Source organism: Eutrema salsugineum, unplaced genomic scaffold, assembly GCF_000478725.1.
Source record: "Eutrema salsugineum unplaced genomic scaffold, Eutsalg1_0 scaffold_2, whole genome shotgun sequence".
Lineage (NCBI taxonomy): Eukaryota > Viridiplantae > Streptophyta > Magnoliopsida > Brassicales > Brassicaceae > Eutrema > Eutrema salsugineum.
Window position 1 is genome coordinate 18,982,327 of NW_006256829.1, and position 27,597 is coordinate 19,009,923.

At 36.6% G+C, this 27,597-nt stretch overlaps 3 protein-coding genes, 1 long non-coding RNA gene and 1 other non-coding gene across 5 annotated transcripts; 1 reads left to right on the forward strand and 4 right to left on the reverse strand.

Annotated features, from left to right (window-relative positions):
• Nucleotides 1-236: 236 nt before the first annotated feature.
• Nucleotides 237-904, reverse strand: LOC112086659 (monodehydroascorbate reductase 2-like). Its single transcript, XM_024155631.1, has 3 exons — nt 848-904; nt 487-627; nt 237-410 (listed from the first exon to the last, which is right to left on the reverse strand). The coding sequence occupies exons 1-3, from the start codon at nt 902-904 to the stop codon at nt 237-239; spliced, it is 372 nt and encodes a 123-aa protein (XP_024011399.1).
• A 544-nt stretch (nt 905-1,448) lies between these two features.
• Nucleotides 1,449-2,225, reverse strand: LOC112081426 (monodehydroascorbate reductase 2-like). Its single transcript, XM_024156905.1, has 2 exons — nt 2,101-2,225; nt 1,449-2,033 (listed from the first exon to the last, which is right to left on the reverse strand). The coding sequence occupies exons 1-2, from the start codon at nt 2,173-2,175 to the stop codon at nt 1,710-1,712; spliced, it is 399 nt and encodes a 132-aa protein (XP_024012673.1). The 5' UTR covers nt 2,176-2,225; the 3' UTR covers nt 1,449-1,709.
• A 243-nt stretch (nt 2,226-2,468) lies between these two features.
• On the reverse strand, nt 2,469-3,443 carry LOC18016389. The gene is made up of 3 exons (XR_002899699.1): nt 3,353-3,443; nt 2,809-3,002; nt 2,469-2,730 (listed from the first exon to the last, which is right to left on the reverse strand). It is a non-coding gene; the product is annotated as an uncharacterized LOC18016389 (long non-coding RNA).
• A 682-nt stretch (nt 3,444-4,125) lies between these two features.
• LOC112086660 lies at nt 4,126-12,113 on the reverse strand. The gene is made up of 15 exons (XM_024155632.1): nt 12,093-12,113; nt 11,862-11,988; nt 11,533-11,626; nt 11,327-11,451; nt 11,139-11,223; nt 10,928-11,063; nt 10,637-10,818; nt 10,437-10,560; nt 10,157-10,353; nt 7,791-8,322; nt 7,422-7,692; nt 6,731-7,286; nt 5,968-6,623; nt 4,913-5,887; nt 4,126-4,721 (listed from the first exon to the last, which is right to left on the reverse strand). Exons 1-15 carry the CDS (start codon nt 12,111-12,113, stop codon nt 4,126-4,128), a joined length of 4,677 nt encoding a protein of 1,558 aa, XP_024011400.1.
• Nucleotides 12,114-26,252: 14,139 nt separating this feature from the next.
• Nucleotides 26,253-26,359, forward strand: LOC112086923. Its single transcript, XR_002899777.1, has one exon. It is a non-coding gene; the product is annotated as a small nucleolar RNA R71 (small nucleolar RNA).
• The last annotated feature ends 1,238 nt before the right edge of the window (nt 26,360-27,597 follow it).

Here is a 27,597-nt window from a genome sequence, read left to right on the forward strand (position 1 = left end):
TAAGTAGCGAAATGGCATAAAGCCATTCAATCTCAAGACAGCTCACACAAACACACAACAGAAGTCAGAACCTAGAAGCAATTTGGTTTTCTTTTCTAAATTTTGCTGGCGAAGGAAAGTCCTTCCTTAGACAACACGTCAAGGCTCTCAACAGAAGGCTGCGTTCGCGCGACCTTAGCAATTGCCTTGTTCTCTTCAAAAGTTCCACCTTCCAAAAACGCTCCAATCAATTTCCCTTATTTAATCCAATAGCTTCCGAATTTCGGCTTCAGCGATTTTGGGTCATTATCTCCAAACAAAACGGTTTCTCCAACGTTGTCACCATAGAATTGCCATGAGAGATCAAAGGCTCGAGAGTAAAAGTATGGAAGATAGTCATATTCAGGAATCGATTTCCCTTCTTCTGCGGCCTTGATTGCCCACAAAAGCCATACAATTGATTCAATTTGGATTCTATAAATCTCATTCATGTTATCGCTTTATTACCTTAACGGCCTGTTCAGCGGACTTGCGAGCACGGTCAACGTGTTCAACACGTCTCATTTGATTGTAGACGCGAAGAGAAGAGGCAACATTGCTACACCAGAGTGACCTATCACCTACGTTCGTTTTGAAGAATGCATCAGTCTGCATTCGAAGAAATATCTCATGAGTTAACGCAAAAAAAAAACTTCACAAACTATCTCAGATAGTGCAACAAATGAAGTATTTTAAATCGCAAACCTTCAAACCGCCCTTTTCCTCTTCAACTTGCCCTTTAAAGAGTGATATAATAGGTCTAGCACCAACACCTACGATCACTATATCAGCTTCTAGCGTTCTTCATGTTCTGGTAATCCCATGCTACAGTAACTTTCACAGGATTGGCATTAACAGAAGTTGATGCAACGTCTTTTGTCGTCATTGTCGTGAGAACTGTAACAAAAAACAATAATATTTTAGACCAATTTATATAAAAAAATTTGAGGATTTAGATAATCAATTGAAAATTAGAAAATCAAAATCATCTATGCTATTTTTTCTAAGCTATATGCTATATATTTTATATTATCATCGGCTCAATTCGAAAAAATTTTACTTGAAGAAGATGATATAACAAGTTTGAATAATGGAGGAGTTTCCTTCCATTTTTTCCTTCCACTTTACTTCATTTTTAATTATCGACCACTCTTGATTTAAGTGGTATCAAGATGCCTCTAGACAAGGACCATATAGCATGAGCCATGCTCTATAAATCGGGAACCTAACAGATTAACCGGCCGGTCGGTTAAACGGTTAAACGTTAGGCGGTGACCGACGGCTGCAATTTGAACTGAATCGGTCAGATAGATCGGCGATTAACCTCCCGGTCTAATGACAATACCCGAGGATACGCTGGTTACATCGGGCTTATTTGAAACTCACCAAGTTAAATTCTTAGTGGGCCTATCAGTGTGGCTATACTCGATAAATACTGAGGAGCACACCACCCTATTTATATTGGGTTCTCACATTCTTCTTTCCTAGTAATTGTCGATGTGGGACAATTTACACAACAAATTTCTCCTTTCTTATTTCTAAGCCAAACAATCCAAGCAACCAATACAACCAAAACCAAAATGTAGATTTTTTTTTTAAGTAGCGAAATGGCATAAAGCCATTCAATCTCAAGACAGCTCACACAAACACACAACAGAAGTCAGAACCTAGAAGCAATTTGGTTTTCTTTTCTAAATTTTGCTGGCGAAGGAAAGTCCTTCCTTAGACAACACGTCAAGGCTCTCAACAGAAGGCTGCGTTCGCGCGACCTTAGCAATTGCCTTGTTCTCTTCAAAAGTTCCACCTTCCAAAAACGCTCCAATCAATTTCCTTTCTTTAATCCAATAGCTTCCGAATTTCGGCTTCGGCGATTTTGGGTCATTATCTCCAAACAAAACGGTTTCTCCAACGTTGTCACCATAGAATTGCCATGAGAGATCAAAGGTTCGAGAGTAAAAGTATGGAAGATAGTCATATTCAGGAATCGATTTCCCTTCTTCTGCGGCCTTGATTGCCTTCAAAAGCCATACAATTGATTCAATTTGGATTCTATAAATCTCATTCGTGTTATCCCTTTATTACCTTAACGGCCTGTTCAGCGGACTTGCGAGCATGGTCAATGTGTTCAACACGTCTCATTTGATTGTAGAGTTTCATTGGGAATGTGGCTAGATCGGGGAACGATTTTAAATCGATTAACCTCCCGGTCTAATGACAATACCCGAGGATTGAGAGAGAGAGAGAGAGAGAGAGAGAGAGAGAGAGAGAGAGAGAGAGAGAGAGAGAGAGAGAGAGAGAGAGAGAGAGAGAGAGAGAGAGAGAGAGAGAGAGAGAGAGAGAGAGAGAGAGAGAGAGAGAGAGAGAGAGAGAGAGAGAGAGAGAGAGAGAGAGAGAGAGAGAGAGAGAGAGAGAGAGAGAGAGAGAGAGAGAGAGAGAGAGAGAGAGAGAGAGAGAGAGAGAGAGAGAGAGAGAGAGAGAGAGAGAGAGAGAGAGAGCAACTAACCCAAAACCTTCGGGAACAACTCCTGAAACAATTCCTCAAGACTACAAGTCAACTTTCTCACCATTGCTGGAGCTTGCCTATTTCGCCGGCCACCGCATCCGCGTCTCGTGGATAGTACCCAAACCCACCGTTCTCTTTGTACCATTGAGGGAACTGTTTCTCTCCCCCACTTCCAGCACAGACATAAAAACCGGGAAGTGTACCTTTATCTGTGTACCATGAGAACAATAATCTAGTTAAGAACCGAGCAAGGACTCAACTAAAACCAATCGATCTATTGTTATTACTCTCGAGGTTGATATATCCCTTGCTAAGTGCAGGACGCTCATATGGAGGAACCTGTTTAACACAGAACTACCAAAACTATCAATCACATAGAAACAAAACAAGAATACATAATATGAATCGCCAGAGCTAGCCTAAATAACTTTCAAGGCCGAGGTTGGAGACCTTGCTTAGAGAACTCTCTCGCCGCATATCCCTGTGATTCCAGAACATCCAAACAAACAAAAAGAAAACTGAATTTAAAACTTTGTTAAGAAAGAAAGAAGTGCTTATATTGGGAAAGTTCTCGAATAGTAGTAGCACAATATTCATCTACTTCCTAATTCTTCTGAATCAGAAGAAAAAAATCAATAGATCTAGAGATACTATCATCCCCAGAAACTACTTCGTAAGAAATGAAAACAAATCAATGATTCAACAACAAGAACCAATCGTGCGGAATCCAAAGCGAAACAGTGAGCAGTACAGAGTGATGATTCGTAAGCAAACAGAGGGAGAGAGAACACAAATCCAATCAAAAGCGAAACGAGAGGAACAGAGACTTACGGCGGCAACACCACCTCCGACGATCACATACTTGAAGCTCTTCTCTTCCGCCATGGAATCGTCTTTTAATTTCTTTCGACTTATGTCGTCTTCTTTTTTTTTTTTTGCCTTTTTTCCTTCGGATCCGAAAATTGTGATTGGGTCAGGGGTTTATATAGGGAACCTGGTCCGGTCTAGAAGTAATCTTCTCACGTCGCTCAAAAATTTAAGCCGTTAGATGTCCCGCTTTATGGAGAAATCAAAATCAAGTTAGGCGTCTAAACATTCTTGACACTTGAGCAGCTCCAATGGTAGTATTAGGAGAGGTTCTAGATGTGTTTTTGCTTTAAAAAAAAATGTTTTAATCACTTAACTAAGTGGCTGGCTTGCGCGGGCTGAAGTTAGTTTTGAATATAATACCTAAACAGTTTTTTGTGTTTTAAATTTAATATTCGATCCATATTTCGAAAGTTTGTTGAGTTAAAAATGTAATATTTAAACCATAATTGGAAGCTTATAAATTGATTTGTATAATATTTAATATATATACTTAAAAAAATATATTATAAAAACTGATCATTTACTAATTATTTAATTCAAACAAACAGAGCTATTCAAAACGTTATCATAGTGAACACTAATTCATAATATAAGAAGATCCAAAAGATAAATCAGTTAAATATAACAAAATTTAAAAGATAAAACAGTTTAAAAATACCAATGACCACCAAAATATTATAACTAATATCCAATGTAATCTAAACATACTTTTAGTAGCAAACAAAACAATTTATTCAAACCAACCGCAAATTTCTATAAATGTTTTCAAACACGTCTTTGTAAACAACATTCATTGTCTTCTTTTGTGCTTTGCCATTCTTATCTGTAATAAGAATCTTCAACCCTTGGCGTGATGTAACTCTAGACACGCCGACATAAAGTTGACCATGCGAGAACACTGGTTTTGGCAAATATAATCCCACCTTTTGTAGAGTCTGACCCTGACTTTTGTTTATAGTCATAGCAAAAGCTATGGTAATAGGAAACTGCCTCCGGCGCATTCTAAAAGGAAACCTTGCTTCTGGTGGTGACACAAACATTCTAGGTATGATAACCTTTTTTCCTATTTTCTTCCCGGTTATATAGCTTGCCTCGATTACATGCCTAGCTAACCAAGTAATAAGCAACCTCGTACCATTACACAAACCACCCTTAGGATCAATATTTCTAAGCAACATTATTGGAGCTCCTATCTTTAACTTGAGAGAATGATTTGGCAGCCCTGATACCTTTATACTATTAAGATACTCCTGTGTATAGACGACTTCGTCTATTTTGCTTGTGTCTGAAGTATCAATGCTATCAGCACTAAGGTATTCATGTTCCTCACCTAATAAAAACAATTCAAACTATGTTAGTACTGATATATTTTAATTATAATATAAATACGTATTAAAAGGAATTGTGATAAATCATATAACGAAGACCTTTGAGTTCTGATAGCATGAATTCATTGATAACGTCGACATCCTGATTCCGTGGACTGAGTATTGCCCTTTCCTGAAAAAAAAACTGGTTCACGAGTGGTTGTGTAAGATTGACCATAAATCTCCGAGACTATTCTCTTAACAGGATCACCTTCTCCACTTATCAGCAAATCCGCTGGAATTTCTAATTCATCTTCTATGGTATCATGAATATTTAGTTTTCCATCACCAATATCCAAGATCCACTTGGCGAATTCTTCAATTTCTTGATTATTAAAATCATTATCGCCACGAAGCAGTCTCATATTTGTCTTTAGCTGCAGAACTTTGCAATCAGACCAAATATGAGAAGAATTCACAGTTGCCAATATAGTCTCTGAGCTATTGCCTCCGACAATAACAGGGAGTATTTGTCGAAAGTCACCACCCAAAACAACGACCTTTCCACCAAAGACCTTATCACACTTTAGTATATCACGCATAGTCCGATCCAATGTCTCAAAACAATGCTTGCTCATCATCGGAGCCTGATCCCATATAATAAGATCGGCTGCTTCAATCAGCTCTGCTTGGTGTGATCCAGAACTCACATTACAGAATGTATACTCGTTCACAACTATGGGTATTCCAAACCGAGAATGCGCTGTTCTTCCTCCCTCTAATAACAATGCTGCAGTGCCACTTGATGCAACATTGAGAACTATTTTTCCTTGAGAACGAAGAGCAGCGCCTAAAAGCCTCCATAGGTACGTTTTACCTGTCCCACCATATCCATAAACAAAAAACATTCCACCGATACCTCTTGTAACTGCATCCATTATCTCATTGTAGATATCCTTCTGTTCATTGGTTATTGTTGAAAACAACTTGACATGATTGTTTGCAAGTTTTGCACGATCGTATGATTTCTCATCCCGGATTAGATGATTTGATTTCTTATACTTTCCAATATCATCAGGGACTGGCATCTCTCCTTTATAGTCGGATAATGAATGACCGTTTCTGCGCATATACTTCTCTATATCTGACAAACCAAGATTCTTATATTGGGCTTCAGTCAACACCAAACCTAGATATACAAATAAGTCTGTTAGCAACTAAGATAATGTGAATCTTGTAAAATAGTTTAAAATTTCAAATCCATCTTACCTGGGTCATTCTCTTCACGCCTTTTCTGATATAATAAATCCTCAGTTAATATTTTCCAAGTAGCATTCCAGACGTTGATCGGAACTGCTACACTACTCGAAAGAAGCATTATAGCAAAAAGTTTACGAAGAAACTTTCCAGTTCCCCAAAAACTGGCCTCTTTAATTCCTTCGATGTATTCTTTTTCATCGTCTAACAAACCAAGCGCAAAGCATGCTTTTCGGAAAGAAGAGTATATAACACCATTAACCTTTTTTAAGTCATCAAAACTCTCAGGGCCCTTGACTATATTGAGAAGAATCCTCAAATGATATGCGTCTTCAGCGGAAGGTGAGACATACACCAGTCTGCATATGGCAAAACCTTGTTTTCGTATTCTCCATTGCCGCTGCTTTGAGACCCAGACGAATTTTGTTGGGAAATCAGCATATGTTAGCTCCTTTGCCAAGGCATGTTCCTTGTTTGCCTCCATCCACGCTAGAAATTGTGACTGACCTACCGATGCGTTGTTTAAGACTTGGTCAACGCTCTCTCTTTCGTGATATATACACATTTGTTTACGAGGCAAATGAAACGAAAGTTGCATTACTGCCGTGGTTCGGTACTGTGTAGGAATCTTTAGAAGCCTCCATGAAGATTCATACGGTGAAATGTATCTAAGAATGAGCAAATCAAACAGAAATAAATAATCTTGTTTTTTTTAAATCATACTTAAGTAATTATTCAAGCGATCTAATCTTAAAAATTAGTTTCGCAAAGTTACCTGCAATTGTAATGTTGCTCAACCTCATCTTGGGATATAACGGGGTTACCGTCTTCATCCTCGATTGCTGCTCTAATGTAATCTGGACCCTTGTTTATATATTTGAATAGGTACTTTATAGACCTGGTTTGGTTGCACCACTCAACGTTAACATGTGCCCGAAAACGCTTTAAGAGATCTGGATTATATGGGACAACATATCGGTTATCACACAAAACACCCCTCTTCAGAATGGTTCTTTGATCCATACGACGTCTATAGATGGGGAAGCCAGCATCATCGATTTTAGTAACTGATCCAGTAGGCTTAGGAAAGAATTTTGTACACCTTTTCTCATGCATACAAACATTTTTTGGATTGTCATCACCGCATGGTCCATGTATCATCAAGTCTCCAACAATTTCGTACAAAATTGGATCCAAGTCCTTGTCCGGTATCTCTGCTGATATAAATCTATCTATGTCCTCGCCTGTTGGTAGTTTGGATTCGGGTTTCAAGAAAACAACCATGTGGGCATGTGGCAATCCTCTGTTTTGGAATTCAATGGTATACATCGCTGAAATAAAAGTAAAACAATTAGAAAAAGTTAAAAATACATGTAATAAATCGAATTAGTACCTATACTTTAAGTATAAGTTGGCTTGATTTATATATTATGACTCTTTACTTATATTTAATCTTTTTGACATACCTGAGTTAATGTGGCCCATAACGTGGTCTTTCGTTAGATAATTCACTAAATTATCGAGCTTCATTTTAAAAATCCTGCAACAAATATCTGGTCGATCCTCGATCTTTAGATCATGTTTTTCCAAAAACCTCGTTATCTCAGGCCATTTTGGATTGCAAGTAATTGTTATGAAAAAATCCGGGTATCCGTAGTACTTGCATGTTGCCATCGCGTCTAGATAATGTTTCCTCATGAATCTCTTACTTCCCGTGAATGAAGCAGGTATAAGCACCTTTTTTCCTTGTTCAGAAAGATCAATAACTTATCAAAGCTGTCACACCGTAGCTTCTTTTGATTATGCCATATATAACGAAGCCTATTTGATTCTACCATCGTATATGCGTCAACCAGAAACTGCTGATACAATCTCCCAGACATCATAATGATTGGGGATTCTCCATGCCTGTCTTGAATGCGAAATGCGAAAAACTCGCGCATTGTCACGGTTGTGCGTTTCCTTCCAGATGTATCAACATAGCCAATATCAATACGTAATCTAAAACCATCTTCACCATACGGAAACAATAACGGATACTGCAAAAGTAAATAAGCCGGATGCAACTCACTTATACGGTATAAACCTCCAGACTTGCTTTGAATAACGATGTCTCTTTTTTCTGTTAACATATTGAAATCACCAGGTATCAAAGCCGCCACATCGTTCTCAGTAGGTAAGTTATGCGTTCGACCATCAGTAGTTCGGCCACTTGCAAGAACCAACTTAAAACCTTTAGAATTTTGATTCCCAACAAATCGTTCGCGTGCAGTTCTTAAGGCTTTAACATGAGGATTATGATCATCTAACATCTTCTTCAGAAGCTCCACGATATCTGCTCTCAGCTTCCTCGAATTACCAACATCCCTGAACAGTTATTTTGAAACTATTATTATTTATAAAAATGAAACACTATATTGATATAGATAAATAATAATATTATATTATAATAAAAATCGAAGATTACCCATAAGCATTCATCCTATTTTTAACTTCGTTGATGGTATCATGGATATATAATTGTAGGAAGTTTGGTTGTTTTCCAGGTGCTGGTAACATATCTCCGATCAAATGATAATTTTCACCACACATTTGGAATAGATACAGACCATTACCGTTGTTTATAGTATTATCAACCTTTCCACCAAGTGACGTAAACGAAAACATCATATTGTATGCTCTTATGAATTCACGGAAGTGTTTTCTCGTGTTATCGCGATTATACAATAGCTTTAACAACGTATTTGGGGGAGCTTTCAATAAAGGTAGCTGAACTTTGCCACTTAGACAGCACATCGTGAAAACTGGAGTAGAAGATAGAGAGTGCTTGTTTATACGTTCTCCAAACCACATTAAAGCATGGCAATAGTCACACATGTAAGATTGATCACCATCATCATAATAACCTATAATTGATTTTAAAATTTTAAAATATAATAACTTGTATATATACTAATAAAAGGGAATTTGTTTGGATTTGTACCACTTTCCATCAAGCCAAAACTCGCGAATGAATTGTATTCAGGATAATTCGGTGGTATAGGTTTTTTTTGTCTTGGTCGTCGTTTGTTCGAATTACTTGGCGGAACAGCATCTGAATCTTTATCATCATCCGTGTCCGAATCAGTAGCGACAAAACATAGAACATCATCGACATCAACGGACTCTGTCAATATATCTATAAATTTACACAATCAGATGAAGTTAGTTACATATATTTAATATAAATCAATATAAAATTGTATTTAATCAACATAACCTTTTGAATTATTTATTGTTGGTAAACCACGCTTCGATCGAATGATATTCAGTCTGTTTTGTCTGGCTATTTTAGCCATACTAACACGTCCAATAGATTCTATATCAATGTATTGATGATAAACTGATTTTGGTAACGTTGGTGCATACGTTTCAGCCCTTGAAACGATTTCTGTATTAAGGATGAATATCAAAAGTAACAATACATGCATTTTTTTCAAAGAAACAGAAACACTTACGACGATTTGCAACAGGTATCTTAACGACCCTAGGTTTCGTTATTCTCTTTTTCTTCGGCCCCATATTTTCTGATTAGGTTTTCTTTTTCTTTTTTGTACGATATTACAATACGTGCATGAGAAACACTATTTAAACATATGTAGGGTTTTCCTATAATTTGTAGGGTTTTCATTTTTTCTTTATTGAAACAACCTAATTTAACATTTTATTTTTATCCTTTTTTTTAGTTTAATTTCATAAAATATTTAATACTAATAGAATAATCGATATCTTATATACTTTAACGATTTCATGTGTTAATTTATGAAACTATGATAATATTAAAATATAAAATTGCATATATGCACAAACTGTAATATTCCACAATAAAGTAAGTTGTGTTACTACGCAATTTATATAGAGAGTTAAGTACTTGTTTTGAATTTTTCGTTCTTTGAATCAATAATGCATCCTAAAAAAACAAACCATAAATTCGAATATGCATAAATATCAGTACTAAAGTATATGAAAAACCAAAAAAAAAAAACATCGAGAATTATAAGAATATCAGTTCGAAGATTTCAAAACGTATGTGTTTGTTCATTGCCGTCTTCCTCTCTTCTTGCTATTACTTTTTTCGTCAACATTAGGCGTTTGAACGGCTGTTTCTGAAACTCGTTTTGATACTGGCGATGGTGTCAGTGATGCAACTCTACCTGAGTACCTAAGTTCTAAATCATGTTCGAGGGATCGAATTCCATGATTTTCAAACTTATTCAACATATCTGCATCATCGACAACGATCTCAACTTTATAAGTTTGACGTCTGTTAGTCAGATTCTCCGTTCCTATTCCGATTTTGATAAGGAGCTTCTTCCCAACCAAATCAGAAAGAGCTCGTGGAAGCACCAAAGTTCCGTCCTGTTCAAAATATAAAAAGACATTACACATAAATAACAGAAGGTTATATGATAATGTGCACAAAGTATTATAAAATGATATACCTCAGCAACCTCCTCAGCTAAAGTATGTGCTTGAACACGGAGAAATGCGCTAGCGATTTTATCAAACAGTAAGAATCTTATCTCTTCGCCAGACTTGTCGGAAACAATCAACACTAACTTATACCTACGAAAATATGAATATTTGTAAAGCCAAAAATAATTTTTTTCTAATAACTACTTTGAATCAATGAACCATTTACCTGGCTATAACATCTGAGACAGCCTCGCCACATTCTCTACAATCAAATAGCAAAGAATCGTCATCGGTAGAATCAGATTCTATTGGATGAACTGTTTTATCGCAAGTTCTGCATGCAATATAATGCCATATAGGATTATATTCAACTCGAACAACTGTCGCAGCAGTAACACATTTCATTTCCTACACTCGAAAAGAATTTGATTTAAATATTAAAAAACAGATCATTCTAAAATATATAAAACAAATAATTATTATGTATAAATTTAAAATAAACTTAATGAACACGTACCGTATCGGCATAAACAATACCCTGAATTGTCTTTCTTTCATTTCTATCAAAGAATTCATCTTTCCATGAAACAGACTTAGTGGATGATGATTGCACCTTATGTTCATTGGATATCACAAATGTATTGGTTGGCAATCTAACAAAAGACATTCCTTTTAGTATTCATGACAGCTCTAAAAGTATACACAAACAAACAGATTTCATTACTTACAAGGCTCGAAAATCTTCAATTTGTTTAGAATGTGGATCGAGAAATATCTGTGTTGCGTTGAAAGAGTTTGAAATACTGTAAACTCCTACAAGAAATTAAAAGTAAAGTATTTGAAATTTCTAAAAAAGCGTATATGATAAACTTATTTATATCACAACTATTATCAATACAATTAAGTTCAAATATACCTTTCCATTCTGTTACTGAAGCAAATCTAACAACACACACGATCACAGACGCAATATTTTTCGTCACGTAGTCGATTACTTTCTTTCCGAAATTTCCCCACAGCGTACAAGTCAAGCGATTATCACTATACGTAATCAACAAACTAACTAAATTATATATGATTTGACTAAATATTATTTCATAAATTATATCATTATGAACTCACCTGGCATTACGTAGAACAACGTCCAACTTTCTTATAGGTTTTCCTTGAGCGATAACGTCAGAAGTTTCTAGACTAACAACCTGCCCTATGACATCTACATTAATATTTATAAAGAATTAGTACAGATAAGATGTATTATATCACAATATAACTCGATAAATATAGTAAACAACATATATCTAGCATACCTATTAAAACACTGTTGTCATAATCCCCATTACTTATAGTTGAAAATTCCTTAAAATATCTATAAGAAAGTTCCCTAGGAAAGTCATCACAAGGTGTTATAACAGTAGTCCTGTAGAAACTTATTTTAAAAGATAAAGGACTTGTCCTATATGCAGTAGTGTAATCTTTGAACGTGAAGTTGCTTAAGAATATAGTACGGCCTTCCGTCAATTCTGAATTAAATTGCTCCACCGAATCTCCATCAACAGTTGCATGAATCTTAGAACCCTGATATAGTCAAAAACTTAATTAATATTTAAGTTATTCATATCATAATTTTACTATACGATGCATGTTCATATATATAGATATAAAACATTAACATTGCTTACCACTTCATCTGCTAATACCATCTCTATGGATGTAACCTTATTTTTATGATATAATTTCCAGAGATTGATTATCTGAACCTTTATCTTGTAACGATCACTCGTTCTATCAATTTCGTCTATCAGAGCAGAGACGATTGTTTTCCGCATGAGATAGGACTTCACAACTTTCTTAGTGTCAACACTATTATCTATTGACGACTCCATCTTCTTCTTTTTCCCGAAAATTCTTGAACCGATTTAATGAGGAAGATTAATCAGTCGTACATAAATATATATATAGGAATTGATAAAAACCCTAGGTCTTTTGGATCGATGCAAATAAATAGAGTATCGTATCTTTTATTGATTTCTATATATCAAGTTCAATTTTAAGACCTAACATAATTTAAATGTAAATTTTACTTATTCCATTTCTCATATAAGTATATTTGTTATTTTTATCCAAAAATCAGTTGCGTGAAATTATGTTTTCAGTCATTTTAACATAAACATAAAATAAACATTATAATGATAATGAAATTAGCATCTTTTGTACATTTTCCTTTTTTTTTTATAAAATCATTTTTTCAATTTTAATTGTTTTTTTAGAAATATATTTCGAACTATAACCGTATATTATACTTTTGTAATTTTATTAAAAAAATCATAATTTCCATAATTCATAAGTTTTTTTTTTTGTAAATACTACGAAGAAGGAAAAGACACTCGAGTATGATGAGTACAATTATTGGCAATTTTAATATATGTAACAATAGCGATATATATGAATTTCATTGAGAATTTCAACTCGGATATAAATATATATACTGTATACGCATGTTTATGAAAGATACTTTAACTTAATATATATATGGAACATGTATAGGTAATAGTCGAGAAACAATTGATAATAAATGATTCGAAAACAGTAATTATAATTATGAAATACTAACTTCACATATAATGAAGATGAAGAATTCGAAGAACACTTTTAAAAACCAAAAACCTTATGAAATGTATCCTAAAACATAAATTTAAAATACGAATAGTGAATATGGGTAATATTGTATCTATCTAATCTCGATGGTGAATATTCTCTAGACGATAGCTTCGACTGCTAATCATCCTGCGTAATAAAAATAAAACAACATAAATAAAAAAGGTTATGTATAATATTATATATACTATACATAGGAAGATATGTACATGCCATACTTTTCTCTGAATTCTTCGACTTCTGCAACATGTGGGTTCAGTACTACCAATGTTGGTTGAATAGCCGAGATCGTTACCTTTCCTGAAATAAGAAGTAAAATACTAAATTTATACCACGCATATTCAAACATTAATTTATATATGCAACTGACATACCTCCAAAGATAATCAATATTTCCCCATTTGATTACACAAACAGCATTTTGGCTATGACAACTACGCCAGTCCTTATAAAACTTTAAAGCTCTTATGCCAGTCAATTTGCAAAAGAGACGAACGTGTCTACATGATTAAAATAATTAGCACAAAATTATAAATGCTTGTATTCTTATAATTGTTCACATAGTTAAATTCGAGAAAACATTGAACAGAGAATACAAACCTTAAATCCTCCAAGTAGAAAGTGATAAACTGGTATTCGCTATCAATGCACTTTTCCTCCAGTTGGTCCAAAGTATAACCTTCCCAGGAATGAAACTTGCCAACGTTTATAACACGGCCAATTATTTCTGAAACGAAAGACAATAGTAAGCTCATTATTGTTTCTTATACTTAAAAAAAATATAAATCATATATCAACATACTTACCAACTAAAAAGTCGTCACTGTATGTGCGATTCAAGATTACACGGAAGTCGATAAAATCGAAAAAATTCTGTTCGCAATGAAAACTATCACCATCTACGACAGTATGTGAACCCAAAACTATTTTAAAACGACGCGAAGTTTTCCTAAAAACACCATAGACATGAGCAACCTGGAAACGGCGAATCTTAATCCAATTTCCAACAGGAAACTGGTCTTCAAACAAAGCATAGCATGCGGTTGGTACAGTGGCATGTATTTTATCACCCTAGCATATGATATAAATTGTTAAAGTCTAATTATCACAATAGTAATATGTTAAAAAAATATTATAAATGTAATAATATAAAACTGGACTATATAGTAAACAAACCAGGTCATCACATAGCACAGCCTCGAGACGCTTTTCAGATGGGTGCAAACTATGAGTCCAAACTCTCAAAACTTTAACATTAATCTCAAACTCACACGGACCATCAGTTAGATGTATGACTTTTATTGGAAACGCTTGAATCTCTTGAGACACCATAGCTGTATTTGAAGAGGAGTCGTTGGAACATTCATCACCATTATCAATTTCAGAATCTGAAGTAAAGAGCCTACGTCGCACGCAAATGCGTTTAGGGGGAGCTTTAACAAAGATACCATCCACAATATTTTGTGATGTTCCATGGAAATCATAGTTGAGATATAGTCTTTTTCCCAATGGACGTTTGGGCTGATGATCAGCAGAACATTCGTTTTTCACTGCCGATGCATCATTCCGAATATCATCAACATCATCACTCATGTATTCTTCATTTTTCTCATCAACATCATCATGACTCTCGTCCTCGTCTCCTTCTTCATCACAACCATCAGACAATTCGTTCGTCTCATCATAGTCATCGTCTTCATTTTCTTCATCGGTTTCCTCACAATCATCACTTTCTTCGTCCTCGTCTTCTTCGTCAATTCCATCACTATCATCACTATCAGTACTATCTTCGTCATCTTCCTCGCCATCATATTCGTCGCCATCGTTATCATCACTGTCTTCGTCTTCTTCTTCGTCATCGCAACCATCATACCAGTCGTCATCATCATCATTTTTATCAGTATCCGGTTGGTCACTACCACTATCATCACCATCATTGCCATCACCTTTGTTATCGGTTACAATGTCGCCATCACCAATGTCGTCAGTTCGATCACCATCAGTTGGATCATCTTTTTGGTAATTTGATTCGTCAGGGTCAGCACCAGTAGGACCTTCGTATATATATATATATATACATTTTTGATATATTAGTCGTCCCTCTATATAGATGTTTAATAAATTATCAACTTGAAGACTGTTCTGATCAAGAGACTTACCGTTTTGCTCATGTTCATTACAAACACCAATGCTTCTATTAGCTGAGTCGCTAATGATGTCGTGTTCGAATTCATTATCTGGTCCTATATCAAACCAAATTATGAATATATTTGTAACGTCTAACAGAAAAAGATATTACTATAGGAATTTTTTACCAATTTCATTGATTAGATGACAGGGCACATCCCACAAACCCGACTGAACATCTGTGCGATCTCCATGAGCTGATTCAGAATACAATATTCCAAACCCAAACACCTTAGAACCCAATTCGCGTGGCCCACTCCTCTTTCTTAAACCACAAGGTATTTTGGACATATCTATAAATAATAAGACATATATAATTTATTTATCATTCAATGAGTTTTTTATTTATTTTTTTAATATAACACTCATACCGTGAATATGTGGAATATTATACAATATTGAAGGATGTTTAGGGAGACGATCATAGGATTGATAGAGACGTAATCTCTTGAATGCCGTTTCAAGTGATGAAGTTCGATCAACAGTATTATGAAGAACTGTAAGATAAGAAAAAATTGAATTTAGATTTTTATTCCAAACATCATAACAAAAACGAACATGTCTCTTTGCAAGAATTTATAGTATAACAAAAGATTAACGACAATTTTTTAATGGCTTAAAAATTAAGATAAATTTTCACGTATAAGCATAAACTTCAGTTTATTATATTAAAAATAAGCAAAATAAAAACGAAAACCATTAAGTTACCATTGTTATCAGCAATAGAGGATGAATCAAGCAAGATGTCACATGAGATCTTCGCGTTATGTGTACCCATTGTGATTTAACCCTAATGAGAAATCGAGTTATAATTATAAGCTAATAGAATGGTTTCTTCTTTTTTATTAGTTGCCTAGAAGGGTGAGAGAATTATCGTAAGCTTACGATCGTATATAAAGCCGTGGTTTTTAGGGTTTTAAACGATTATATCTATGATGCACATATTTTTTCCTTTTTATTAGTAAATAATAATAATTCCTATTAAAGATAAATCCTAGAATAACTAAAATGTATAGATCACGATTTTATGTTAAATTATTTTATTTTCAAATATGTATATTTTCTTATTTGAGTATATACATATCAGCGATTAAGAAGAAGTGTTCTAAATCAATAAAATTTATTTAGGAAAGTTTTCTTTATTTATGAATAACTACCAAGAACTACAAAATTGATGAAGTAAAATGACTATTATTAAAATGCAAATTTTCTCAATTTACACGGGCATTCCTAGAAGTACAACTAATTTAAGAGATAATTTTTTAAAGATAATTACCGGGTTTTACAGAAATCATTAGCACATAACTATATGCAATTTAAATTTATATTTATCTTTAATTAATTTGTTTAATAAATATTAGTTACTACAATTATTTGGAAGAATTAATTTTCATTTATATATAAAAAAAATAACATTATTTAGTTAATATTTACAGTTTATGACACTTTGCATTTAAGTAGCACTTTCTTTTATTTTTTCTTGTGAAAATACAACATGCTCCTTTTCAGAAAATCATTTGACCACCTTAACCGATTATGATATAATTTCTTTAACCCTGATTCTAAATTAACATTGGTCTTCTTCTTTTTTCGTTCCTTTTTTTCTTCTTATTTTCTTCTTTTCTCTGTTACTTTCAATTTTCTGTCATCTTTTTTCACCAACATCTGCAACTCAGGAAAAATAAAAACCAGATTTGAATTGCAGAGCCACCAGAAAATTCAACTGTATTTCTTGGTCAGAATCTGTTCTTCACCAATCTATGCTACTTCCTTCTTCTTCTTCTCTCTTTGTTCCCTTTTCTTTCTCTTCTCCACCTTGTTCTCTTCCTTAAGTTGGATCTTCATTTCTTTTTATGATTAATATGAGCAAACAATATATTTTTTGTGTGTGTATGTTTACAGGTACCATGATTAAAACAAGTCTACACATGGATCTAATCTATACCCATTTTCTGTTTTTTTTTTTGTTGAATCTAGATTGTTCTTTCTTAGATCTGTTTCTCTGTTTTTTTTTTGGCTAGCTACATGTCCATGTCCACTTGTACACGTATACAATCTCTATTTGTTCACCTCTATATGTACTTAATTCAATGGACTATATTTTAGTGTGAATGCAGCGGTGTGGACATAGCAGTGTGAACGCAGTGGTGTGGACACAGCGTTGTGGACGTTCTCTATTTGCATCTTCATTTTTATAGATCTCGGTGAGCTTGCAGCTACTTTCCACCATCATATGTTGGTCTCCCGACTGCCACAGCCAAAGGTTTGTTCGAATTTGCACTTCAATCAATATGTGTGTATCCATGTGGACATGGACACAAAGGTTTGCATCGCTCTCTATCTGTCCATAAGTGATGACCCCCTCGACCAATTCTGCTTTCTCCAATGATGGACGTAAAGTTTATGGACGTATCCACACAGATAAACACAATGCATTTTAAGCTTCATATCAATATGGGTGTATCCACGTGGACATGGACACAAAGCTTTGCATCGCTCATCCTTCTTACACCATATCTCCTATTGTATATGTCGTCGTATCTGCTGTTATTCATGTCGTCCTCTATGTCGTAGTCCAAGCCTCTCCGTCGTCTCCGACGTTGTGAATGCAAAAAAGTGATGATCACCGCAACCACGTCTACTTTCACCACTAATGAACGCAAATTTTATAGGCTTATCCACACGGATAAATGCAATGTATTTTAAACGTTTATATCAACCGAAGTGTATCTATGTGGACATGGACACAAAACTTTCCATCGCTCCTCTGCTTTACACCATATCATTATCGTAGCTTCTCTCTTCTTTATTCATCTCTGAATTTATCTAGGCAGATGATATTGTGATGTTCAAATCATATCCATATTATCTTATCCATTAAGACATGTCCACATGGATATTTTTATTGATTCTTTATTAAACTATCAACGGACATGTTCCTATGGATAAGTTATTATCTTATTGTTATGTATTGTCATGGACATGTACAACTACCGATTACAGCCAATGGAAACACATACAAAATATGAAGCAAATTTAGATATCTATACGGAAGTGAGTTATGTGTATGTATCCACTAGCAAACTTTGTGTACTTATCCATATAACTATAACCATATGGAACATAGACTATATAGTTAATATGATTTGTGGACATGTACATGACATACAAACTTTGATTCTAAGCGAAGATATTCAACATAAATAATATGACATGTACATGATAATATGTCCATATGAAAGGTCCACACCAATTGAATTCAAAGCAACCATATTCAAGCATTCGTTGGTGAAAGAAACTACAACACATACATGATACTACAGTCAGGATATATCCAGTAAAAAATATCTACAGGGAAAGCGCATTATATGTACGTGTCCACTAATTAGCTTTGTGTACTTGTCCACATAACTTGTTTCATGTACTGTTTATTATCTTCCTCATCTTCATACACAACCGAAATAACCACAAGCAATTCTAGTTGTAGAAATGGCGGATTCGCGACCACGAGATTCAAGTGTAAATCTAGATCCAAATCCTTCACCACCATCCATGGAGAAGATTTTTCACTGACATTTTGATCTGTATGCTGGTTTGGATCTGTGATGCGGTGCTGAGTGTGTCAGCTACGTGAGGGAACAAGTTTTACCCTTAACAAAACAAAAGAAAGCCGCAAGTGCACAGCTAATCTGTTGCAGTATTTAGGGATCGAATCCACAGAGATTTGTGTGCCTAGTATTCTTCTACGGTTTTTAACTTTATGTCTAGACTAAATTGGTTTTAAAGGTGGGTTGTTTTTCTTGAATTAAACTAAAGCAAAATAAAGCAAATAAATCTATCCTAAAAAGGCAAGTAAAGAAATCGAATGAAAGGCAGTAGAACAAGTAAAATATCGAACTAAACAAAGATAAGGCAAGTAAAATATCGCATGAAAGGTAAATAAAGCAAGTAAATAACGAACTAAGGAAATTAAAATGCAGGTCTAAGAAAGCAAAAAAAAATCGATGGAAATTGTAAACTATGGCTAAAAACGCTGAGCTTTTGGGAACTCTAAGGGATCATAATCGGTTTTAACATTAAGGTAGATAGATTGGGATTGATGGATAACAATATATGGGTTCTAGAGCTAGAGTACGGCGGTATGACTACGTCACTGTCGTGATCATAACCAACTGTTTCTCGCAAGCCTGACCAGTAGGTTTCCACTCTGGCCCTGGAAGGGAGAGAACGCAAGAGCTGCATAAGACTCGTCAATACTCACGATCTCGCCGCAGGTAGGTTTCCACTCCTACGGAAAAATTGCCTGTTTCATTCTAGGGCTGATACTTAATGAAAACTTTCGCAACACTAACTATCTAGATCAGATACTAGGTGATCAATCAAGCATACATGCAATAAGAACAAGAATAAACAGAGAACAGGTCGAAATCCCAGATCTATAAACCTAGATGTCTTAATCGATTATGAGAGCCCCTTTCGGGAACCCTAAGCCCAACTCGGGATCTACTCAGACATGGCTGAGTTCGACATCATCATTGGTTTTAATAAAAGTAATGAAAAACAGTAAAGAAAAGAGATAAAGAAAGCTTCTCTATTGAAGAACTCGGACTTGAACAATCTTCTACAAAAATCTCATAAAAACGGCTAAAGGAAAAGGGTTTCTGTAAAGTATGAAGGGTTCTCCCTAAAAACGACCTAAATGACATGTATTTATAGTCTCCAATGCTCCATGGTCTCTAGGGTTCCGGAATTGAGGCTGGGAATGACTTTGGGCTTCAGATAAGTGGGCTTTAAGTCGGAGCTTGAATGCCACGGTCGAGAGTGCTGTGACCGCGGCAATTGGCTTGTTTCCCGCGGTCGGGAAGCTTCTGACCGCGGCAAATAGCTTGTTGGCCGCGGTCGTGTGAGTTGCTGGCCGACTCCGCGTGGCTTCGGGGCTAATGGATTATCTTGAGATCCAACCGTTGGAATGTCTCCAAACCAAGTGCATTTGAAAGCTGGTTGATTCTTCTATAAGTTGTCCAATTTTGAGGGTGATCAGACGGTGAGAAGGTCTTCGTCTCTCTATGAGAGTTCTGACAGTATGCATTTATCCAAAAGAGTCTTTTTGTTCCATTTTGTGCCTCTTTATCCCAAATTACCTGAAAAGTCTTTTAAAATCCGGAAACATAGAAATCCTTTGAAAACCTTTGAAAATGGAGTAAAAACACCTGTAAAAGATATTAAAGTGATCCATAAAAATGGTCAAAATCCGGTGTTATCAACTCCCCCAGACTTAGTCTTTTGTTTGTCCTCAAACAAAACAAAGGCTAAATCTCGGCGAGAGGTTTGAAAACGCAGGAACTAAACAAAATCTCAGAGACCAAACTTCTAGACCAATATCAATTCGTATGCATCAATCGGGAATAGCCTAGAAAATTCTCACTAGCAATACATGCATAACTAGTCTGTTAATCCGTCATGCAGAAATCTATGCACTAAGATCTAACTTCCAGTCAACTAGCTCTTAACATTCATTAAAAATCTCGGTGGTTCTCATCATAGAAAATTCTAGGCAAGGCAATCTAGGCTAGGTGTAAGGAAGGATTATTTCGGGGGTGTGGCTTAAAGTGTTTAAGGGTTACCTGAAGATCTGGAGGGTGCAAGACATTATGCAAAACCGCAAGAGAGAGTGAAGCTGTTGGTATCCACAGTTTTCAGTCACTTTTTCTTGACATAGATTCATGGTCTTCTTCCTCAGGTTCTCTCCAAACTCCCCCAGACTTAGATTTTTGTAAATCTTTCAAAACAATAGCTCCTTAAATGAATAGTGGTTGCTTATTTCCCCACAAATTTCGACAATCTAAGACTCATTAGGCTTTTTGTTCATTTTTCTCTTTTCACGTTTTTTTTTTTTTTTTTTTTTTTTTTTAAAAAAGAGATAGGAACACCTTTAGATATAGAGTCTTAGAGAGCACGAATTTACCAGTTAATATCTGTCTTGTAAAGCTTTATTATATTTCTGATACTTTTCCTTCCCAATTCCATTCAGTCTCCTTTGTGAGTGACTGAAAACTGCGTCGCTCCTCTTCTCTCCGACGTTTTTGCACATATCTGCTGATATAAACTAAAGAGAGAATGTATGAGGATTGAAAACAAAGGTTTTGGGTTTAGGGTATGGTACCAGATAAAGATAAACAGGTCATCTAGGACGACAAAGAGTGGTAAAAGTGATGGTAAAAGACGTCCTAGATGTGTATGTTGATGCCTGCCTAAAATCAATGATGAGAAAATTAGATATCAATATTAAGTTCAAATAAAATGAGCTAGTATATCCTGTCAGAAAGAATCTCCATGAATAGAAGTCCTCTGGTGGGAGTTCGTGGTGCAAGTACTCTAGCTACCGCCTAGTCTAGTGCTAACCACAAATGAGCTATCATGCATAGTGTAGAAGTGTGCAGGCCTAAATCATCATAGTTTTGCGTCAAACATTCCTGAAAAATACTTAATGTCGAATAGGTTACATACTTAAATTTAAAAAGTACTTGAAAATTAAAAGCAAAGCAGGAAAATGATTAGTACGGATAGACATCCTCCCCCAGACTTAAATCACAATGTCCCCAGTGTGAAAAAGTTGGTGAGAAGATGGTGAATAAAATCAAAATAAGATAAAATAAAAAGAAAATTATGATAGAACCGTGATGGTAGTGAAGTGCTGATCAATCACTCATCCTCTGAAGTGTCGTCTGCGAACTGGTGCTGCTCCTGTAGGAAGGTGACAACGCGCTCAAAGCGTCGTCCCTGTCTCTCAACTCTGCGCTCTAGATCGGAATGAGTGTGAGATGATGTAGATGATGAGGTGTGGCCGGTCGGAATGGATGGCTGAAAATGAGCACGGGCCGCAGCTGCATCACGCCTCGCCTTGGCCACTATGTATTGGCCAATGGTGAATGGTAGACGAGGTACGGATGGCAGAAAATCATCGGATTCCGGAGTCCATCGAGGGCGTCCTCCGGTACTCAATCTCGAGATAGATGCTGAAGGTAAGCGGACTCGATGCTCCTCAGTGCCAGTGCAATACTTGTAACCAAACCTGTCTGGATCGAAAGCGGCACGAGAGATAGTGTGATCGCAAGAGAGATAAAGTAGATCATACCAGACATCGAGGAGTGGATCATCAGATGAGAAATCGAATCCTACAGCCTGTAGTATCGCTGTAATAGCACTCCCGAAGGCTGGAGTAGCGTCGTCGCAACCATGTAAATCATGCTTCACCTTTACCATATTCTGCGCTATGATCCAGGCAAAGCAAGCAAGTCGTGGATCATCCATAAACGGAATCTGAAGTGTAATGAGCTCAGTCTTCAAAACACCTCCCATGTTAGCTCTAGAGAAAATCGTGTGTGCTAAGAGTTTGTGCACAACTCTCACTGCTGGGTGGCTAAGAAGGGCTGACTTAGATCTCCCACTATCATAGGCTCCATGACCCATCTCTCTCCACAGGTTAAGATCAGGTTCATCTTCAAGATGAATGCCATCAGTGTATGGAAGCTTAAGAGCTTCACAAACCTCAGAAATGGTGAGAGAATAAGGCTATCCGTGGATAGAGAATGACAAGATGCCATCTGATGCTCTGGGGTTCCTCCTCTTCGTGTGGTGGAGTGTAACGGTCGCTAAAAGCTCACGGACTAGCTCAGGATAAGTCGGAAGGTTCAGCTCCAAGTAGGGTCTCAGCTTAAGTGCATCGATGTACCAGATCACATCCTCTCTGATTCCAAGCATCTCGAGTGTATGATAATCAATGCAAGGCGTGGGTTTGATGTTCAGCTTCTTGAAACGCCTTGCATAGTCCACTCTCGGGTTTGTCTCCCTCCCAATGTATCGAATCTGTTGTGGTTCAGGAGGTGCTCGTGTTTCTCTTGAGTGCTGGAGCAATCTCATCACATAGCTTCTTCTTCTCGGTCTGGCCTTGTTCAGCATGTACTCTCCTAGAGTAGCATCGTCGGGAATGTCATCGGAGCTGCTACCAGTTCGACGACTCCTTCGGGATCTGGTTTCATCCATTTTCTGCAAAATGAAATGATTCTTGGAAAAAGAGTGAATTTGGGATGCTAATTTTAACACATTAAGATCTGTTATACTAATACCAGTATAAAGAGATTAATTAAAACTAGAAGTAAACAAAATTGATATTAAATCAGAGAAATATAGTAGTTCATGACTAAATTCGGATTTTTTATGTCCTCAACATAGAAATCTTCTAAAAATCGGTTTTTATGATCAATTTCCATGTGAATTCTAAAGATTACCCAATACTAATCACTAATCACACAAGACTAAATCAAATTCATCAATTTTGCTGTTCCAAATTCGATTTTTATGAAGCATGAAGAACCCAAATTTCAAAAATCTCAATTCCTCTTAAGCTAGGTGCTAAAATCAATTTTTAGATAACCTAAATGGATAATCTATCATCCTTAAACTATTTCCACCATCAATAGACCAAGATTTTGGGTTTTCAAAGAAAACCCTAAGTTCAAAATCGAGTAAAAATGGTGAGTTTGAGGTTCATACCTTGCTGGAAAGAGAGAATTAATGGCAGAATTGAAATCAGCTTCGAAAAAGAGTGAGGTTTGAGCCAAAAATCTCTTAAAAAGCTTAAGAATTGAAAAATGTGTTCTTTCTCCTAAATCTCTAAGTCTTTTGGAGAAGAAGAGAAGAAAGAGTTTTGCTCCAAAAAGTTTGTTTCTTTTCTTTAAAAAGCGTTTTTGAAGCAAAAAAGGAAAATTTCTGGAAATTTTTAAGTTTATGGGAACTTACCTTTTCTTGTTTACACATTAGGAAAGTTTAAAACTTACAGAGGATCTTTTCGGTTTTACCGGGAACATTTCGGGAAACATCGAGAATCACCGAAAAACGTCACAAATCCGCGACACCACCTCAACGACTAACGGCCGTGGTCAGGAGACGCGCGACCGCGGTTGATGAAGGCTCGGCCGCGGTCGCATTCACGGTGCCGTGGTCGATGCACGGTTTGCCGCGGTCCCGTCAGTTGCGACCGCGGGTCTTCCTCCTGCGGCCTATTGTCCAATCTTCTCGTCTTTGCCGGGCCGAGCAGCTAAAGACCTACCTTTTTCTCTTTGGTTTTTCTAATTTTCTGTTTTTTTTTGTGTTTTTGTTTTATAAAATACCTAAAACTTAAAAAGAAAAAGAAAGCATAAATTCTAAAATGGAAAAGAAAACTAAAAGAAAGAGTACCTAAATGGGTTGCCTCCCATTAAGCGCTTTTGTTTTAAGTTGTTTAGCTCGACGTAAGCATGAGGAATCAGGCTGATTTGAATGGCACTCCACTTGATGTTCCTTTATCACTTCCGGTTGGTGGAGGTCTTACTTCTTCCCCTTGAAGAGAAGTCTTCTTACCTTTAATCTTCTTTCGGACCTTAATGTTGTTCAGAACCCTTTTTTGTGTTTTCGATCAGCTCCTGGATTTGGTCCTCACTAGTTTCTGTTGCATCTGGTGGAATGATGATTTTGATCTTTGCAAAAGCTTTCGGTTTCTCCTTTTCTTTCTCTTTTGGCCTGTTTCCTTTGCTTGGAAATTCATCTAAGATAGTAGGATAGTACCTTTTTCTGTCCACATTGAGGAAAACAGCACGCCGGTTTTCGTGATCGATTATTGCTCCTACTGTAGCTAGGAATGGCCTCCCGAAAATGAGTGGCCTCTCCTTGTCTTTATCCATCTCCAAGACTTGGAAATCTGCTGGAACAATCTTATCTCCCACTAGAATTTGTAGATCATGAATCGCCCCTTCAGTATCTTTTTGAGATGAATCTCCAAAGATAACCTTAACCGTCGATGTCCTTAAGGTTTTTATGCCCAATTTTTTGGCAAATGTCTTAGACATGATGTTGACATTGGCTCCGGAATCGCACAAGCAGTCTGTAAACTTATTCCTGAAATGAAACACTGGAAAACAAAACGTCCCGGATCATCGGCTTTGGTAAGCCTTTGAAACGGTGATCGTTCGGGTACCTTAAACGGTGGCTGCTTGGGATCGATATCCTTGTACAGAGGTACAAAGATTGGGGTTTCTTCTTTCTTTCCATCGGTTCCAGACTCTTCTTCGGGCAATGTGGTTATGGCGTTGCAAAACTTCTTAGGGTTATCTTCAACTCTTCCTGGAAGAACTCCACTTTGCCTCTTCATAGAGTCGGCTGTCTGGGCGACTTGCACATCTAACTTTTTTACGTGCGAAGATAAGGATTCAAACTTACCATTCAGATCATTGTACATGCAGTCCACTTTCACGTTCATGTCTTTAGATGCCTTTTCGTTCGTCATAACGAGTTGTTGGATTGACTGTTCAAGTCTACCAATTTGTGAAGCTAGCTGGTTCGTCGTGACTCCCTGCTGTTGTACAAATTGATTATTAAAATTCGTACCTTGGTAGTTATATGGCTGTCGCGGTTGATATGGTACTATTCCTCCAAAGTTTCCGCCTTGAAACTTGTTTTGGAATGATTTTTGCTGAGGTGGATAGTACTGATCTTGAGGATTCTCCACATTTGGATTGCGGTAAGAGAGATTGTTGTAATTTGCATTCCGGAAGATGTTGTTGAAGTTGTTGTTGGAGCGATTTTGGTATGGCACCAGTGCTCCTACGTAGTTCATATCTTCTTCTTGAAATGCTTGATTAATGTGATCGATATCACTAGGTCCTTCATCTTCTGCGCCATTGTTGGTCTCACAAGCATGGATCGGGCGATTGTTGCTCTTCAGAAGCTGGCTCACCATGTTCTTCAATTCGGTTATCTCCTTGTTGTCTGTTCCAGCTTGCTTCATTGATCGATCATATTCAGGACAATCATTGCTATTGGCTTGGGCCAAATTTTCGATGAGAGCTCTTCCTTGGGTTATCGTCTTTTGCCCAAAATCTCCATTGCTAGCTGTATCAAGTGAAAGTTTGTATTTTGGTTGCAAACCTCGGTAAAATGTGCTCAGCAGGCTTGATCCATGAAATCCATGATGAGGGCAATCACGTTCATACTCCTTAAAACGTACTCAAGCTTCATAGAAAGATTCAGTTGACCCTTGTTGAAAGATTAAGATCTTCGTTCTCAAATTGTTCGACCTTGACTTAGTGTAGAAGTGGTTCAGGAAAGCAGTTCTACATTCTTCCCAATTAGTAATCGATCCTGCAGGCAAAGACTTCAACCAACGGTGAGCTTTATCTGCTAATGAAAAAGGGAACAACTTACACTTTAAATAGTCAGGTGGAACTTGGTTTGTTCTCATCATGCTGCAAATTTCTTCAAAGAGCTCGATATGGTCCATTGGATGCTCAGAAGGAACTCCATGGAACTGGTTTTGCTTCACCAATGAGATGATTTGAGGCTTGACTTCAAACTCATTCCGGTTTGGAAATGGTACTTGAATCGCAGATCGATTCTGAAAATTTTGAGTAGTTGCATCAAAATCAGCTATGCGATGGTTCCTGGCTTGTCTTCGGTGTTGATTTGCCGGCGGAATGGGGCGGTGAATGCGTTCATTCGGCTGCATTGCTGGGTGGTCACCATCGGCTACATTGATGGGTGGATCAAGGTCTTCACGTCCTTCTCTCTCTCGGTTCTGGTGGTTTCTTGGAAGAACCTCGTCCTCCTCTCCATCTTGTCGAGCATGATCACCTTCTATGTGGTCATTCTCTTCGTTTTCTCCATGTTCGGACCCGTCTTGGTCCATATTTAAATTTCGATTAATAGGATCTCCAGGCTGGTCGTCGTTGGCCATTCCTTGCGTTCGTCTAAGTCTTCGAAGTTCTCTTTCGTGTCTGTCTATCTCGTCTAGAATTGGAATGTCTCCTGCAGGTCTACGCCTGGTATTCATGCAATTCAGAGAAAGACAAAAGTGTAAGAATATGAAGAATAGATTGCGGAATAAGAGTATTAAGAGATTAGTGACGAGTTTAGAGAGTAGATGTGAGAATAAGTGAGAGAGGCGGCGAGAGAATAGAAAAGTATAGAGAAAGAGATACTTCTCATTTCTTAACCTAAAATGGTTTCTCTTTACAAGCTATATATGGACATACAGAAAGAATAAACAATTGCTAGATATTTTCTACAGCAACCTATGTTGAAAGAGACATCTCCACAACGGTCATATTGGCTTAAGGACTACACGTGACTCTTGCTTCCCTTCGTTGATTCAAATGACTTCTAGAAGGTTTGACTTTGCCTTGATCTTTCTTGGTGGACAAGCGATCCTCGTTCTATGCTTGTTAAGTCTCGATTTATTTCACACTCCCCCTCAAGCAAAACCGTAAGATAGCTGAAGGTTTAGCTTGGAAGCTTCGAGACTCACCTCAT

Coding starts and splice junctions, on each gene's coding strand:
- LOC112086659 (XM_024155631.1), bottom strand. CDS start 904: ATGACGACAAAAGACGTTGCATCAACTTCTGTTAATGCCAATCCTGTG. Junction 628..847: donor CCAATCCTGTGAAAGTTACT/GTAGCATGGGAT, acceptor CTTCGAATGCAG/ACTGATGCATTCTTCAAAAC. Junction 411..486: donor CCGCTGAACAGGCCGTTAAG/GTAATAAAGCGA, acceptor TGGGCAATCAAG/GCCGCAGAAGAAGGGAAATC.
- LOC112081426 (XM_024156905.1), bottom strand. CDS start 2,175: ATGAAACTCTACAATCAAATGAGACGTGTTGAACACATTGACCATGCT. Junction 2,034..2,100: donor CCGCTGAACAGGCCGTTAAG/GTAATAAAGGGA, acceptor TGGCTTTTGAAG/GCAATCAAGGCCGCAGAAGA.
- LOC112086660 (XM_024155632.1), bottom strand. CDS start 12,113: ATGGTATTAGCAGATGAAGTG. Junction 11,627..11,861: donor CACTACTGCATATAGGACAA/GTCCTTTATCTT, acceptor ATATTAATGTAG/ATGTCATAGGGCAGGTTGTT. Junction 7,693..7,790: donor TGGTTGACGCATATACGATG/GTAGAATCAAAT, acceptor CAAGGAAAAAAG/GTGCTTATACCTGCTTCATT.